The 13,540-nt window shown below is 35.7% G+C and overlaps 1 protein-coding gene and 1 long non-coding RNA gene across 6 annotated transcripts; both read left to right on the top strand.

Annotated features, from left to right (window-relative positions):
• Positions 1-2,853: 2,853 nt before the first annotated feature.
• On the top strand, positions 2,854-7,714 carry Mat89Ba (nucleolar protein 6 Mat89Ba). The gene is made up of 19 exons (XM_090163374.1): positions 2,854-3,019; positions 3,104-3,397; positions 3,459-3,641; positions 3,706-4,006; positions 4,069-4,226; positions 4,293-4,404; positions 4,468-4,631; positions 4,701-4,816; positions 4,873-5,050; positions 5,115-5,231; positions 5,291-5,439; positions 5,506-5,737; positions 5,798-5,906; positions 5,962-6,116; positions 6,186-6,600; positions 6,663-6,874; positions 6,934-7,131; positions 7,218-7,319; positions 7,403-7,714. Exons 1-19 carry the CDS (start codon positions 2,969-2,971, stop codon positions 7,556-7,558), a joined length of 3,402 nt encoding a protein of 1,133 aa, XP_090019500.1. The 5' UTR covers positions 2,854-2,968; the 3' UTR covers positions 7,559-7,714.
• Positions 7,715-11,127: 3,413 nt separating this feature from the next.
• Positions 11,128-12,962, top strand: LOC149923221 (uncharacterized). Of its 5 annotated transcripts, none has more exons than XR_016477311.1 (7): positions 11,128-11,197; positions 11,272-11,388; positions 11,461-11,552; positions 11,633-11,681; positions 11,817-11,969; positions 12,048-12,245; positions 12,339-12,962. It is a non-coding gene; the product is annotated as an uncharacterized LOC149923221 (long non-coding RNA). The 5 variants fall into 5 exon arrangements; XR_016477309.1 differs by having other exon boundaries at positions 11,817-11,857; positions 12,211-12,245; XR_016477313.1 differs by lacking the exon at positions 11,128-11,197 and having other exon boundaries at positions 11,380-11,417; positions 11,480-11,552; positions 11,633-11,676; positions 11,741-11,969.
• Positions 12,963-13,540: the final 578 nt, after the last annotated feature.

Here is a 13,540-nt window from a genome sequence, read left to right on the forward strand (position 1 = left end):
ACCATAGAGATAGAAAAGAAATAGATACACTATTTTATCTGGCGAATGTGACCGCGAGTGCCGACCCCCTTTTCGCCAATGAAGGAAGCCATGAGATGGGCAGATTACGTGGCGCCATCGACGCGCGGTAAAATGAAATACATTATGGGGGGGGGGGGGGGTCAGAATAATGTAGAAGGGAAATTGGTGTATACAGCTAAAAGCCTTCACACCATGCGCGTCAATTTTACGTTCCGAAATATACATGTGACTTCCTCCTTCCCTCTACTCTAGCGGAGTTAAAGAGTGCGTGTGGACGGACTATTACCTCGGCATGGACACGGCACTGGCTCTCTCTCGCGGATCCCTGGCCTCTTCGCGATGCGAAGCTCAATCCTGACTCTCGTGCTATTACGCGCGTTAATCTTACGCGACGGGGTGACACCCTGCTAGCTAGGAGCAACAAACACAAGGAGAACGCAGCTAGCCTTTAAACACGCTAACGAAGGGTTGTGTACGAATTTCATTGGACGAGCGTCACGAACCTTTACGCTGAACGTTTTACGGGCGGGGGGGGGGGGGAAGACATTTTCCGAATTTTTCCTTTCCGATGGCAGCAGGCGCTAAAGCGTCTAGCCAATGAAAAACCATAGAAATCTTATAACATAGAATGATTCTGTATAAATACAAAATGGGCCAATTACATTTTCGGAGGTTTCGTCATTATCAGCCAATCACGATTCAAAGAGTGACTACGGCAACTACTCGTTGCCATCTAGTTTGAGTTACTGAAAATAATAATTTAATTTTATATTACGTCACCTTAAGAACCCGCATTTGATTGGCCCACGTCAATCGAGTCACGTGCGCGTGCAGGGGGCCATGATCGAGTTTAATGTAGTTTTTAAACATGGTAGACTATTTCTTTACTCGTAAAGATTTTTCTCTTATATGCAAACGTTTTGGATAACTATTGCGTTGTTTGTTGTTATGGCTCCTCGATGTTTCATTTCCACATGCATAAAACGATTTGCGGTGGACAGTAATGTGTCGTTGTACAGGTATAAGTTTTTGCTTCCTTAAGCCTCGGGGCAATTTGAAATGTTAACAAACGGCAGGCTTTCAAATTTATGATTTGGTAAAAATTACTTCAGGATGTTCAGTGAGCCTAGTGGAACAACAACTCAGGACTATAATTACTGCAATATCTGTTTTTTTTAAAACACTTTAACATTGTCAATATCGGTTTAACAGTGGAATGTTGAATTTAAGAAGAGTGCGAGACATTTATCTGGGCTGCGTTCAGAAACGCTCACCGGTGAGTCACCGGTGACACCGGTGTTTTACTGAACGGCATTTTAATTTCGGGTATAGAGTGCTTTCGTCTGATACCATTTTGAAAACTTGTAACGTCACAGCTATAGTGTTAATAGTGGCCGCCATGACAGTTACCGTTTTTTATCAATAGGCGAATTACATTGGTGACGTCGCGAGTTTCGAATTGAAAGCACTCTATTGACGTCACGATAGTCATCGGTGAGACACCGAAGTCACCGAAAGAGATAGTCGGTTTTTCCGATGACTGACGTCATTACTGACGTAAAACTACTATTAACGCTAGGCTATTTTAAAAAACACTGATGACTGAATAAAAGCGTTCAGCAACTTACGACGCAATTATGACGAAAAAGCTCATCGGTGGAAAATATAAATCCATCGGTTTTTTTTCCGTTGACTGTTTCTGAACGTACCCCTTGGCTAAGCTTCTAAGACAAAAAGCATATTATTAAATAGAAGGTAAAGTTTTGAAAAATAAGACAATTATCAGTATGATTGTTGCTGTTTAATTCAATGACTGTCGTCAATTCGTCATAAGTGTCATTCGTTAGTGTAATGTATTTTTCTGGGATATAATTACTCTTTCATAACATAATAATAAATATAATATTACTTACTTTAAATGTGAAATAACCTTTAAATACAAAGGTTAATACTAAGAACCTTCAGTCACTGCTTCTCCCAAAACTGCCATTGACATTGCCTGCTATTTTAAAAGTTAGGCCTATATCAGGCCTAGGCTTAAATATTTTCAAAGCGAACCTAAACGAAATCTTATTTATCTTCCTCACAATAGCATTTAAATATTCCTTATAATAAGTAAATATGAAAACAAAACTAAAAGTCCAAAAAATCTTAACACTTTTATTAAATAAAAATCCAAAAACGTTGAAGTGGTTCATGTGAAAAACTCCAGCAAAAACCTATGGGAATTCTGCGAGCTTGGATCGGATGGATCCTGTAAAAATCGTCTGAGCTTCTACTATTTTTACCGCCATGTTATGGCGGTAGCGACTTGCCGTAGTCAATGAATGGCCGCTGATTGGCTGAAGCTTAAGCAAAGACTATATAATCATTAGTCGTTGCTACAAATGACTTGGCGTCAGGTTCTCCCGTAGACGGGAGCATTCTAGGTAGGAATATAAGATTTCTATGTGAAAAACGTACACAAGAAAATCCACGACTTTTGACGGGTTGCGTTCTCCTTGTGTGGGGTGTTGTGTTTGTTGCTCCTAGCTGCTAGCGAGGCTAGGTTGCGGCAGACTTCCTACCAAGGCCTTGTTATATCGTTTTCGGCTGAGCCCCACCGCCTCCTGAAATACATTATGCCTTTTTGAAAAACAACTGTCATTTGATGTAAAAATGGAAGGATAGATGACGTTGCAAATTCTGCCATCTTCGCTTTCATACGTGCGCTGGGTGGGGGTTGAATTTTCCCGGTCAAAAACAGGGGTGCCTTAACGCGGTAATCTTTTTTTTCCATCTCTAAGAGAAAAACCTTTAAACCTCAGCAGACGACCTAATCATGGTACTTGATTTGATTTAATTTAAGGTTTTTATTTGGTACAATTTAAATAGTTTTTTGTAGCATTAGTTTATGTAAAGATAGTTTTAGGACGATAGATAATCTATTTAAAAAAGCTGAATTAGAATGAAGAGGAAACTTGCTTGCAAATCCAAAAGCCTTCTCGATTCATCTGATGTAAGACTAAGGCTTAAAATTTAAAATAGGCAAGCACGTGTTTCTTGCCTTTTGCTTAAGTTGTTTTCATTGCGTATATTTCAGAATTCAGAGTCAGAGATCTTTTCTAATGATTGCGTTGATAATGATAATAAAGCCAAGATGAAGAAAAAAAAAAACCAAATCAATGATAGAAAACTTTATAAACCACCTACAGCTAGCGAGTTGAATAATTTAAATGAAGCTAACTCGTTGTTTCATTCAAGCTTATTTCGGCTTCAGACCATTGAGCTGCTTAAAGAAATTAAGCTGAAATCAAAATGGAGAATTCATTTTGACAAATGGTTGAACATTTTAAGTACCACATTGTTTAATATTCCTGAATCAGAAAAATTTGACGTGAGCTCCAACTTAAAAAATTCACTATATGATAACCAGATTAAAGCTAAATATTTTACAGATAAATGATAATAGTTTCTTAACTGACTGTAATATTGTTTTGCCATTTTCAAATGAGAATCGTTCATCAACTGGGATATTCAAATTTGTTGCACCAGCTACTGTAGAACCTGATGTTGCCTATAAACTAGGAATATGTGTTGGACCAATTGCCACTGTTGATGTTATGGTTGAGATTCCAAATGTAATATTAAATCGAGGTTTTTTTTATTATTGCTTTCTGTACTTAAAGGTTGTTTGTTTTTTAGTCATTTTGGCAGCGTAACGACTTTCTAAACCATCGATATTTCTTGAAAAGAGCCCAATATTTATCATACCTTGCTTCTAATTTACGTGGTCAAAATTTATTTGAAGATATGTCGTATCAATATTTGAATAGTGATAAATTGCGACCTATTTTATTGTTGAAGCCCCACGGAAAAGTTGGAAAACATTTTATAGTGAGACTTATTCCAGTACCGGAACAAAATTCCTTCAAGCTTAATAGGTTCATACCACAAAGGAATAACATTAGACCATCTTGGTATTTTGGAGAGAGTAATCTTTCTGGTAAATATTAATTAAGTAACCTTATGAGAAAACAAGTGTCTAATTCCTAAATATATTTCCAGATGATACTCCTACACCTCGGTATAATCTCAGCATTTTAAATGATCTTACCTTAACTGCGTATGACTTAAAACTGATGGAGGATTTCAAAGATTCAGAAGGAATGACAGACGCAATATTGATGTTGAAAGTGTGGCTCCATCAGAGAAATCTTGATTTGGTTAGAATTTATTTGATTTTGAAGCTTTTATTTTCGGTTGATTTACTTAAATCTCTATACTTTCAGAGCTTTCATCATTATATCGTAATGTTACTCATATTATATCTCTTGAAGAGTCATAAAATATTCAAACTAATGAGTAGTTACCAAATTTTAAGGAGTGTATTCATTGCTTTATGTAAGCTACCTTGTTTTAAAATGCAATTTGTTTGTGTACAATATTTTTTTTAATATAAATTAGCCCAATCATCTTGGGATACCAATGGGCTAGTATTCTCGGAGGAAATTTCTGAACCAAGTTTACCGGCTTTAGTTGATTTTCATAATGCATATGAAGTAGTTTTTCTTGATTTTACCGGTTACTTTAATGCATGTGGTCATTTGAGCCTTGGAACCTATCAAAGTGTGGGTACATTTTTTTATGATAAATTTTTCTCTGTACTTAACAAACTTTTTTACCATTTTTGTTTTTAGGTTAAACATGAGGCCACATTGGCTATAGACTTACTGAATTCAAGTTCCATCAGTAGTTTTGATTCTTTATTTATTACGCCTTTGCCATTCCACATGAAATTTGATCATATTATTCAGTAAGGTAATATATATATATATATATTAACACATAAAACAGATATTTTTTCATTAGCTTGACTAAGCAAAGCGAATGGAAGAAAGCTTTAAAGACATTAAATCTTAATAAGGAGCTTTTGGATAACTCCGGCAATGTTGCCTCTACCATATCTCAAAATATTTGTAGAACATTACGCGAAGGACTTGGCCTAAGAGCTCTTATAGTCACAAATAAAGAATCTATTCCGATTTTGGTATGTTAATAACTAGTTCTTGCTTTAGTTTCTTTGTTATTGTATGATAATTATCTTTATCTAGTGGGGAGTTTCAGAAAAGCCTCCAGCTTCAGAATCTGTGATTTCAATTGGTATTTTATTGAATCAGGAATTTTGCAATAACGTATTAGAAAAAGGCCCGATTGCCAATACTTTAGAGGTTGTAGCTCTTGAAATTTGTATAGTATCTTGTTGTTATACATGATAAATTTATTTTAGGGGGAAAAATTTCAATCATTTTGGGGGGAAAAGGCAAACTTGAGGAGGTTTCAAGATGGTACAATATGCGAGGCTGTTTTATGGGAGGCTGACAGCCTTGCTGCTCAAAGAAGGATTCCAGAGAAAATTGTGAAATATTTGCTTCAACGGTATCAAAGATTATATATATGTATATTCATTTAATTTAGTTAAACCATAAATTTTTTCACAATTAGATTCTTTAACATCACAACACTGAAATATAGCAACTCTCAGCTGGATTCTGTTTTGTCAGTCCCAAATATTAGAATGCCTAAGGAATTTCAAGCATATGGAACTGGCGAAGAAGCATCATTGGCCATTATCAGAAGTTACGATTCTCTGGCTAGGCAACTCAGAAAACTTCAACAACTTCCGTTAACCATAAGTTCCATACAGGGAATCTCCCCAGTTTTTAGATACACTGAGGTAAAATTCTAAGGAATTATGATCAATTGTGTAAGTCTCTCACAGATAAATTTTTTTTAGGTCTATCCACCATTACCCAATAATTTTAAATCTAAATTGACTAAGAACTACTGCGCTTTAGTTAATATTTCTAGTCCAAAATGTCCTCCATTCACTCCAGTCATTGAAGGTAAACATTGATGCTTAAGATTGCGGAAAACCAAATACAAGAGTTTCTTTTACAGTTATGCTCCAGTTGGAAAACAGTGGAAAGTGGCCTGAAGATTTAAATGCTTTGCAAAGAGTAAAGACAGCTTTTTACTTGAAAATTAGCGATTTATTGTCGAAACATTATTATCTAACTACAAATCCATCAACTACTCACATTGATGTTGTTAAAGTAAGATAATTTGAAACAGCTTGATTATTTTCTACATCACATTCTCATGACATAATTTTTGCTTAAAAGGATGGATTTGTGTTTCGCCTCATCATTGCTTGTAGGAAGGAAATTAATCTGTTGAACCAGTTTAAAACACCTGAAGGGATGGTTAAAAGCAGAGTAACTGAAGAATCACTGGAGTTAGAATGTAGAACCGAGTCCTTAACACAATTAACCAGTGCCTTACACGGGCTTCAACAACAACACATACTTTTTAGTTCCATTTGTCGTTTGGCAAAACGTTGGATAGCTGCCCAATTGATGAGTGATCACATTCCAGAAGTAGTTACAGAACTTTTGGTTGCCCATCAGCTCCTTCAACCTTATCCTTACATTCAATCTAGTTCCTTGATAACTGGATTCCTGCGATTTTTAAGTTTATTAGCGACGTTTGACTGGAAAACCAATGTTTTGATTCTCAATATTAATGACAAATTTAATAGTATGCACCCCTGTATGCTTTTATAGCTTTTGTATTGACCTAACTTCGTTATTTTTGACCAGAGGATGAACAGGCTGATATTCAATCGTGGTTTACCACAAATCGAACAACTTTACCACCAATGTGCATCGTCACGCCTTATGAAAAACACAGATCTATTTGGAGTTGGAAAAATCCTTCTGGAATAATTTTGCATAGGTTAACTCTGTTATCCAAAGCGTCATTGGATCAATTAAGTTCTCAGATTGATAATACTGAACATAGTGATTACAAGGTAAGAGTTATTATTAGGATCAAGCGTACTGTAATTAAATTTTGTTATATTTCCAATAGAAAATTTTTCGACCTCCTTTGGATGTGTACGATGTTGTTATCCATTTACGAAATGAACAAAATCCAAAGTTTTGTTTCTCTGTTGATGTTCTGAGCAGTACAAAACCACCTGACTGTGAAAATTATTTAAGAACAGCCGATGAAATTATGCCTGTTGTTAATTATGATCCAGTTTCGTTATACATCAATGATTTAAAGGTATATTTTGGAATTTCAATTCAATTTCAATTTATTGAGTAGTAGTTGAACCTTTTCTATTTTTTATGTACATTGTGTAATTTCAGGCTGCTTACGACCATTTTTGTCTTTTCTTCCACGATTCCTATGGTGGAAATTACATTGGGGTCATTTGGAAACCTAAAGCATTTGAAACTAGACCTTTTAAGGTATCATTTTTGGTTTCATTATGAAGTGAAAATTAAAAGTCATGAGAATAGCTTTCTGATCCCATTTATCTTTTATTAAATAGGTGGCCAGCGTAAATGGTCGTAAACCGACAGAATCTACCATTGAATGTCTAGCTGCTATGGTTCCAGATGTAGAAAGTATTTTAGAAGATTTTGTGTTATTAGGTTCTGGACTTGTTAAAAGCATGAAGACGAAGTCTGAAAAATGGGGACTGTAAATTAAAAAAATATTCCTGTACAAGCATTTGTACTACTTTTTCACCTACCCACACACTACTTTGAAATTACTTCAAATTTCGCGCCTAATCAGGAAGAATGACTAAAAGATACGACATCTAAAATGGTGTGAAGGCGAATAAATGCTTATATTATGAAAAAAAAGTCTTTTGATGTATCAGGCGTAGAAGTGTTGCCAGATAGCCAAAATCAAATTATAGGCCCAAGGACTAAAAATAATAGATTTCCAGTTCAAATTATAGGAGTCTAAGGGTACGTTCAGCAGCGGTCATCGGACTCACCGATTATTAATCGGACTCACCGATTATTAATCGGTGACATCGGTTTCCTACTACGCTTTTTCGCGTTTCCGGTTTTGACGTCACGATGCTCATCGGTTACTCACCGAAGTCATCGGCTGGAAGAGACGGTTTTTCCAATGACTGACGTCATTACTGACGTAAAACTACTATAAATGCTACGCCATTTTAAAAAACACCGATGACTGAATAAAAGCGTTCAGCAACTTATGACGTCATTATGACGAAAAAGCTCATCGGTTGAAAATATCAAACTCCATCGGTTTTTTTTCCGTTGACTGCTGAACGTAGCCTAGGGCTGCGTTCAGAAACGCTCACCGGTGAGTCCGCTGAGTCACCGCTGACGCCGGTGTTTTACTGAACGGCATTTTAATTTCGGGTATTGACGTCATGATAGTCATCGGTGAGACACCGAAGTCACCGAAAGAGATAGTTGGTTTTTCCGATGACTGACGTCATTACTGACGTAAAACTATTATTAATGCTACGCTATTTTAAAAAACACCGATCACTGAATAAAAGCGTTCAGCAACTTACAACGTAATTATGACGAAAAAGCTCATCGGTGGAAAATATAAATCCATCGAGTTTTTTTCCGTTGACTGTTTCTGGCGGTAATTTCAATTTTGCATCTGATGTTTGATAAAATTTCACTTTCAAATAAACCCATTGACGTATAGTAAAATAAAACCTTTTAAATAAAAACATAAAATAATAAAAACACATTTATTCATCGCATTTGTCGGCTGCGATCCGAGAATTTCTTCGACGGTTAACGCTTACAGTAAGAGATTTTCAGATTATAGGATTTATAGGTCATCAATATAGTACCAAGAATGTATTTATTTATACTCAGGGCACGGCCAACTTCGATCGCGTATACCACGCTTTAGCGGCCCCGCCAATCACCTGAATTTACCGTGTATATATTTTCCCGCCAGGGCTCCGCTACGACCAAAATTTAACGTTAGTCGGATGTTAAAAATTAACTAAAAACAACTTTTTTTAAATTAATTTAAAAAACATTTAATTGAACCGAAAGTAGGTTAATATTTAAAAAATATTATAATATTTTTTAAAATAATAGTATAATATTTTTTTTAAATAATAGTATAATATTTTTTTTAAATAATAGATAATAAAAGATTATAATTTTTTAATGGTGTTTATAAATTATAAAAGAGTTAAACAGAAACCAAGAACTGCCTCTAGATGCTGCCAGCTAGGAGCAACAAACACAACACCCCACACAAGGAGAACGCAAAGTCGTGCATATTCTTGTGTACATTTTTCATTGGCTAGACGCTTTAGCACCTGCTGCCGTCGGAAGGGGAAAATTCGGAAATTGTCTCCCCCCCCCCCCCGGAAAACGTTCAGCGTAAAGGCTCGTGACGCTCGTCCAATGAAATTCGCACACAACCCTTCGTTAGCGTGTTTAAAGGCTAGCTGCGTTCTCCTTGTGTTTGTTGCTCCTAGCTGCCAGCAACATAGTATTATTGCGTAATACCATATGTAACATAATTACTCATAAGTATGCCACTAGCTCTATTTCTTCACTAACGGTTTGTTTCACAGATATTGCGTCATCCGTACCCTACGTAATATTTGACGTCACATTTGATGTCATATTTGACGTCATCGAATCTCAAATGCGGATAATGCCGTCGTATAATTAGCTTTACGTCTGATAAACCACGGCCAACTTAGATCCACTGCTACTCGCACTAGAAGGCCCCCCAGCTTTATTTTCCTCCCATGTTAACGACCGTATGAGGAAAAGCCGATTTACGCGGGAAAATTCCGCTTGGCACGCTAGGAACCGGGACAACCCTTCTAATGTTATCCTACGGGGAAAAGTTTTCGAAACAGTCCCACTTTTAGGAACCTTTTCCCTTATCTTTGCAATATTGTTCAACGCTGAGATTTTAATATGATTTGAAGTAAGGTTTTAGCCTTATTTTAAAACTATGTTTGTAATTTTCCGATCTTTGGTTCGCGTACAAACTTCTTTTAAAATCGACCAAAATTTTAAGGCGAGGAATTGACTCCGTATCGAAAATAAGCCTCGGCATCATCTTGCGCGGCGCGAGATTAAAAAATGTAAAGCTAAGAACACAAAATAAAATATCTCAGATTATCTGAAATACAACTTGGGTTCTATTTTTTACTTTAGTTAATATTTTATTACTTAAATTTTTACGTTTTATTATTATTAAACTGTTCAAAACATTATTTCAAATGGTTAAAGTTTGCTGTCTCTGATACAACCTAAGCTAATACAGTGTTTTGTATTAATTTGTGATTGTAACAATCAACAACACACTGAGAAATTGGATAAAACCATTATGAATCGCTTAGTTCCTCCTCTTCTGGACCATTTGATACACAATATTTCTCAAAAATTTTAAAAAGTTAAACACCTACAATACAAACCAGTTAGTCGAAAAGTCTTGAAACTTTAAATTTTATCTAAAACACTTTTATATTTCACGTGAAATTTGTTACAAGAATTTAAATTCAATTTGTAAAACTATGAAATTTAATATAAGACAAGTTTTTAAAATTTAATACAGAGTTTGAAATACTTACTAGTGGAATTTATGTTTAGTTTTCAATCAGGCGCGCAAGATGACGCCGAGGCTTATTTTCGATACGGAGTCAATTCCTCGCCTTAAAATTTTGGTCGATTTTAAAAGAAGATTGTACGCGAACCAAAGATCGGAAAATTACAAACATAGTCTTAAAATAAAGCTAAAACCTTACTTCAAATCATATTAAAATCTCAGCGTTGAACAATATTGCAAAGATAATCGAAAAGGTTCCTAAAAGTGGGACTGTTTCGAAAAATTTTCCCCGTAGGATAACATTAGAAGGGTTGTCCCGGTTCCTAGCGTGCCAAGCGGAATTTTCCCGCGTAAATCGGCTTTTCTTCATACCAGAGAGTGTAAAGTCGCTTCGCTACAGAGAGGCGCCTCTTTCTATCCCCGTAATGTTAAAATTTCGTGGTACGTTTTTTCCCCATGAGAGCGTTGAAGAAGCAGACGACGGTGTTTGCAGTTCCCGGACACACGATGGCACTGTAAAATTGCTTATCAAAGAAAAATAAATTTTGCTCTCAGTAGGTTAAAGTTGAATTCAGCTCAGTCAGCTGTGATGTTGAATTATTTTAACTATTTAAGTAAAACAGTTGATTTCGTAAGAAATATTACAGTAAGTTTATTATCAACTGTAATTTTTTAATATATCAAAAGAAATTCGTGGAATCTAAAGTGGAATATTTTATGGGCTGGCCAAGTCTTAATTAAATATACCAAAACCATGGTAGAACATTGGTGTTTTGAATAGCAGCGGTGAATTAAATATTCTGAAATATAATTAAGAACATTTTCTTTTAGAAGGTTCGGACTTTCAATGGCTCTGCAAATTTCTAAATCTTCGTCAGTGAATTGTCCTTTACCTTGCAAAACCCAATGGTTATCATATTTGGACAATTCATCATGGTCCAGGAGCTGGTACTTTAAACGAGTCTGTTTAAAATAAAGTAATCCAAATTGTCAATTCAATATGAATCTGATGGTTTTAAGAGGCTATTGACTGATGCAGCTCTGTGCGTGGCCTGGTATTGTTGAGGATTTGGATGATCTCAATTGTCTCCTTATTGGCGAAAGGAACCTAAGTAGTTTTCTAAAAATCTTGACTAATTCTTGCAGTTACTAAGAACTTAAAACCAAAATTATCCTTTATATCATTCCATAGGAGTAGCAAAGACTGAATTGATAGTTTCCACCCTTCAATACAAGGTATGGTTTTATACCTACAGTTCTGAAGCTACCATATATTAAACCTTTCCAATTTTTCTTTCAGCATTGGTATGTGGATGGATTGATCAGTCATGGCTCTCTTACAGTGTGTTTCATTGTTTAATGTCCTGCTATTGCAGCAATCAAAAAGGCCGTACATGTGTAAGAGGAACTCGGCTGTGTATGTGCTTTCAATTGTTAACTCCTAATCCCAGTGAACAGGCCATTTGAATTAGAAACACTTTGACTGCAAATTTGGGCAGCTAAACTGACTTTCATGTTAGAAAATGCTGGTAACTTGATATGTTTACGTTTCAGCTTATGTGTGCTTTGAAACTTACCAATTTCTTGGTCTATTTTGATAAATGTAGGACTGCCCAAGAAACTAGATTGCCTTCCACTATTATGGGATACCGTTTGAAATTGTTCCTCACACTTTTCAAGAGATGTGGAGGATCAATTTCAATGAATGGCTTTTCCACTGATATCCCCATACTTTTGAACAAATTTTGATTGCCTGTTCCTTGGTCACAGACTACAGCTTTGACAATAAGGCCAATACGTTTCAGGTGAGTTACACAATCATGAAGCAATATCTTTAAAGTCTGTTCGTGACAAGCATCTTTTGTGAGGAAGTAACCAATTGGTGGTTTGAATTTCAGTTTTATGTCATTCACCATGAATACTAGGGCCTGATTTGCGTACTATTTCGACCTTCCATATGGACCGAAGTCTACGAAACCTTCAATGTTATGGTTTTCATTATTGTCAAAATGTTTAGTTGAATGGCTATAATTATGTTCAGTACAAATATATTTAAATGGAATAGAATTCAATAGATAGTTCTGGGTTTAAATTCATAGGAATTGACTTTATCCACTGTAAAAAAAATTTCATTTAAAGCTAGTGTTCATCATAGTGAATATTTTATATAAATTATCATTTTCTTCGTTGAATTGATTTTGGAGGGCATAATTTGGCATTTGTAGTGCTGCGTTTACCTTACACCAGATTGTAGTTGTAACATGATCTTCAGGTGCATTTTCATTTGCTACTATTTGAATTAATTATAAATGAACATAAGGTAGTAAGAGACCATGGCGGGATATGTTGTTGCCTTTAGTTTACCTAGGGAAAACCGTGGTTTCATTGCCATTTTCCAAAAAAATAGTAAGTGTAGTTAATGGTGTAAGCCTGTTTTTGGTTTTGATATTCATAAAACAATCGTCGGTGAAATGAACACCGCAAAATACGAGGTTAAAGTGTAAGTAATCTGTAATTTTATTTTGGAGCTGTTCACTGTTTACATTTTGCAGCCACTGCAGAACTATTAAGTTTTAACTTTTTTAAGAAATGTTAATGTATTAGAATAGGCATATTAAATTAAAACGCGTATTCACCGGTCTTTATCCCTTGGAAAAAAAGACAGACGCGTGGTTACCTTTTTATTCGATTTACAATTTTAAGCCGAACAAGACATTTCAAAATAAATTAAACTCGCAAAAATACCTAAAACACTTCCTTTTTTGCGTCTTCTCAAACTCTAATCTAGCGCGCGCCGGAGATACTACTAGCGCCATCAAACGCCCGGGAATTGTGGACATTCTCGGCGAATAAAATCGTACCACGGATTTTTTAAAGAGAGGCGCCTCTCTGTAGCGAAGCGACTTTACACTCTCTGTTCATACGGTCGTTAACATGGGAAGAAAATAAAGCTGGGGGGCCTTCTAGTGCGAGTAGCAGTGGATCTAAGTTGGCCGTGGATAAACCGACGGCCATTATTTTAGTAAAAAACCGGTTTGAACAACCAAGGCTTAGGAGCTAAAATGAACTACAATATAGTGTCAAGTTCTGTTAATGTAAA

The sequence above is a fragment of the Leiobunum rupestre genome, chromosome 11 (assembly GCF_980474605.1).
Source record: "Leiobunum rupestre chromosome 11, qqLeiRupe1.1.hap1, whole genome shotgun sequence".
Classification (NCBI taxonomy): Eukaryota; Metazoa; Arthropoda; class Arachnida; order Opiliones; family Sclerosomatidae; genus Leiobunum; species Leiobunum rupestre.

Coding starts and splice junctions, on each gene's coding strand:
- Mat89Ba (XM_090163374.1), top strand. CDS start 2,969: ATGAAGAGGAAACTTGCTTGCAAATCCAAAAGCCTTCTCGATTCATCT. Junction 7,132..7,217: donor TATACATCAATGATTTAAAG/GTATATTTTGGA, acceptor GTGTAATTTCAG/GCTGCTTACGACCATTTTTG. Junction 7,320..7,402: donor TTGAAACTAGACCTTTTAAG/GTATCATTTTTG, acceptor TTTATTAAATAG/GTGGCCAGCGTAAATGGTCG.